Here is a 2,500-nt window from a genome sequence, read left to right as displayed (position 1 = left end):
AGAGTTTTTAGACATTTAGACTAGAAACAAGACACAAAATTTAAGTAAAAAGAGCATTTTTGCAGTGCAGTAATGATCCTCACCCTCTGCTGCACACACACACACACACACACACACACACGCACACACACACACGAGCTCTGCGCGTACAGTCACAGAAACATCTCCACATCTCCCTCTGTTCCCTGCAGCACATCGTGACCCGCGTCAGTGTGTGTGTGTGTTTAAGAGTGTTATTTCGCATCACTGATTTGTCAGTATGAGGACAGTGTTTAGTTGTGTGTGCGTGTGTGTGTGTGTGTGTGTGCTGCTGTTCATCTATTTTTATCCTGTAAAGCAGCATTTGGAGCCTCGGGCTCGGCGCGCGCGCATACATACACACACACACACACACACACACACACACACACACACACACACACACACACACACACACACACACACACACACACACACACACACACACACACACACTGCAAAACTAGACAGAAGGGCAGAAGCACAGAAACATCCAGCATGTGCCGGTCTGATAGGAGAGGGAGTGTGTGTGTGTGTGTGTGTGTGTGTGTGTGTGTGTGTGTGAGCAGGTGTCTTCTTCATGTCATGGACCTCCTGGAGTTCTGCAGTGTCCTCCTCAGCAGATGAACAGCTCCAGCAGCATCGGGATGCAGCCCTGGTGATCTGGGCTGAGATGCAACACCAGACACAGCGCACTCAACCGAGTTAGTGACGTCACTGTGAGGGGCGGGGCTAGGGCGGGCATTAAAACGCTTTGCATGCAGCTCAGATTGCGTCTTCAGACTTGAACGCTTCACATCCGAGTACCGTCACCCGCATGGCTGATCTCAGAGCAGGTCAATATCAGTCCAGCGGGGAACAGTGAGGGAACAGGTTCTGGAAACTGACTTATGGCCGCTCTCTAAAGGAACCACAAGGTGGCGCTCACTCCCCGACCAGAGGCTCCTGGAGACCTGCAGCAGCAGGTGGAGTAAGAGGATGCAGAGTGTGTGTGTGTGTGTGTGTGTGTAAGAGGCTGCAGAGCCAGTGCTGTACTGTAAGCAAGCAGCAATGATCTGAGCCTCGAGCGGTCACCAGTGCAGACAGATGAGGACAGGAGCTGAAGCACACGCGCGCACACACACACACACACATGCGCGCGCACACACACACGCGCGCACACACACACACACGCGCACACACACGCGCGCACACACACGCGCACACACACACACACATGCGCGCTCACACACACACACACACACACGCGCGCACACACACACACACCGCTCTATAATGACAGGCTGAGAGACTCCTGCATTCCATGAGTTTATTCTGTAAAACTGTCGATAAACAGGAAAAGAGTTCACAGAGAGCTACAAACCTGGAGAAAACCACACAAGAGGCCATAACAGCCCAAAGCAACCGAGTGTGTGTGTGTGTGTGTGTGTGTTTGTTCACTACAGAAGCGTTGACGAGCATCAAAAATAAATACAATATAATCCTCATATTAACAAAATCAGGAACAACAACAACAACAACAACTCTGAAGAACAGCGGACAGAAGAACATCAGCAGGAGAAGCCATGCCAGCACACACACACGCACACACACACACGCACACACACACACACACACGCGCACACACGCGCACACACACACACGCACACACACACGCACACACACACACACACGCACACACACACACGCACACACACGCACACACACACACGCACACACACACACACACAGTCTGCTCATGGAGAAACAGGGAAAGCTCTACCACAGCACACGACGATGAAGATCAGGGAATGAGGAGCTCCAGAAGACGAACCTCCAAACCAGAACAGCAGACGAAGCGAGGCTCACTGGAGTGTGTGTGTGTGTGTGTGTGAGTGTGTGTGAGCTGGATGGTAGTGAGTGCAGACTGCAGGTGATCAGAGTAATAATATGGATTTACAGTATCCCAAAATCCTCCAGGAGCCGCAGAGCGTCTAATGATCCTCTCGGAGAGTCTGTGGAGAGACACAAGCACATCAGACACACACTCGCCCGCCCGCCCGCCCGCTCTCTCCCTGTGTGTGTGTGTGTGTGTGTGTGTGTGTGTGTGTGTGTGTGTGAGATAGGGCTGTGCAATTAATCAAAGTCCAGTTTTGATTTTGTCTGATGACAGTAATAATATTAGACTGGATGTTCTTCCAGACCCCAGAGTTCAGCTCACAGGCACATTTAAAGGCTTTACCGGGTAAGCAGGTCAGGGATTATCAGCCCACTAGTGGGCCTCAGCGATCCTGCAGGCGGGCCACGAGATGTAATACGAGCTGAAACATTCGACTGTAATTATTTGATTTCGTTATTAAATTCGTCATATTAAAGTGATGTCAGTATTGGCATTTCCTGTTTACTGTGATTGATCAGGCTGATTGAGACTCTGCTGACACTGCTCATCACACACACACACACACACACACACACACACACACACACACACACACACACACAC

General features: G+C 50.8%; 1 protein-coding gene across 1 annotated transcript in view; it reads right to left on the bottom strand.

The window, feature by feature from the left end:
- Positions 1-1,313: 1,313 nt before the first annotated feature.
- Positions 1,314-2,500, bottom strand: part of hdgfl3 (HDGF like 3) — a 10,074-nt gene continuing 8,887 nt past the window's right edge. Inside the window, 1 exon segment of the mRNA NM_001012372.1 lies at positions 1,314-2,012. Within this exon segment, the coding sequence (NP_001012372.1) occupies positions 1,992-2,012 (21 nt within the window). The 3' untranslated portion in view covers positions 1,314-1,991.

The sequence above is a fragment of the Danio rerio genome, chromosome 18 (assembly GCF_049306965.1).
Source record: "Danio rerio strain Tuebingen ecotype United States chromosome 18, GRCz12tu, whole genome shotgun sequence".
In the NCBI taxonomy this organism is placed as follows: Eukaryota; Metazoa; Chordata; class Actinopteri; order Cypriniformes; family Danionidae; genus Danio; species Danio rerio.
This window is presented reverse-complemented; position numbering and strand designations above follow the sequence as displayed.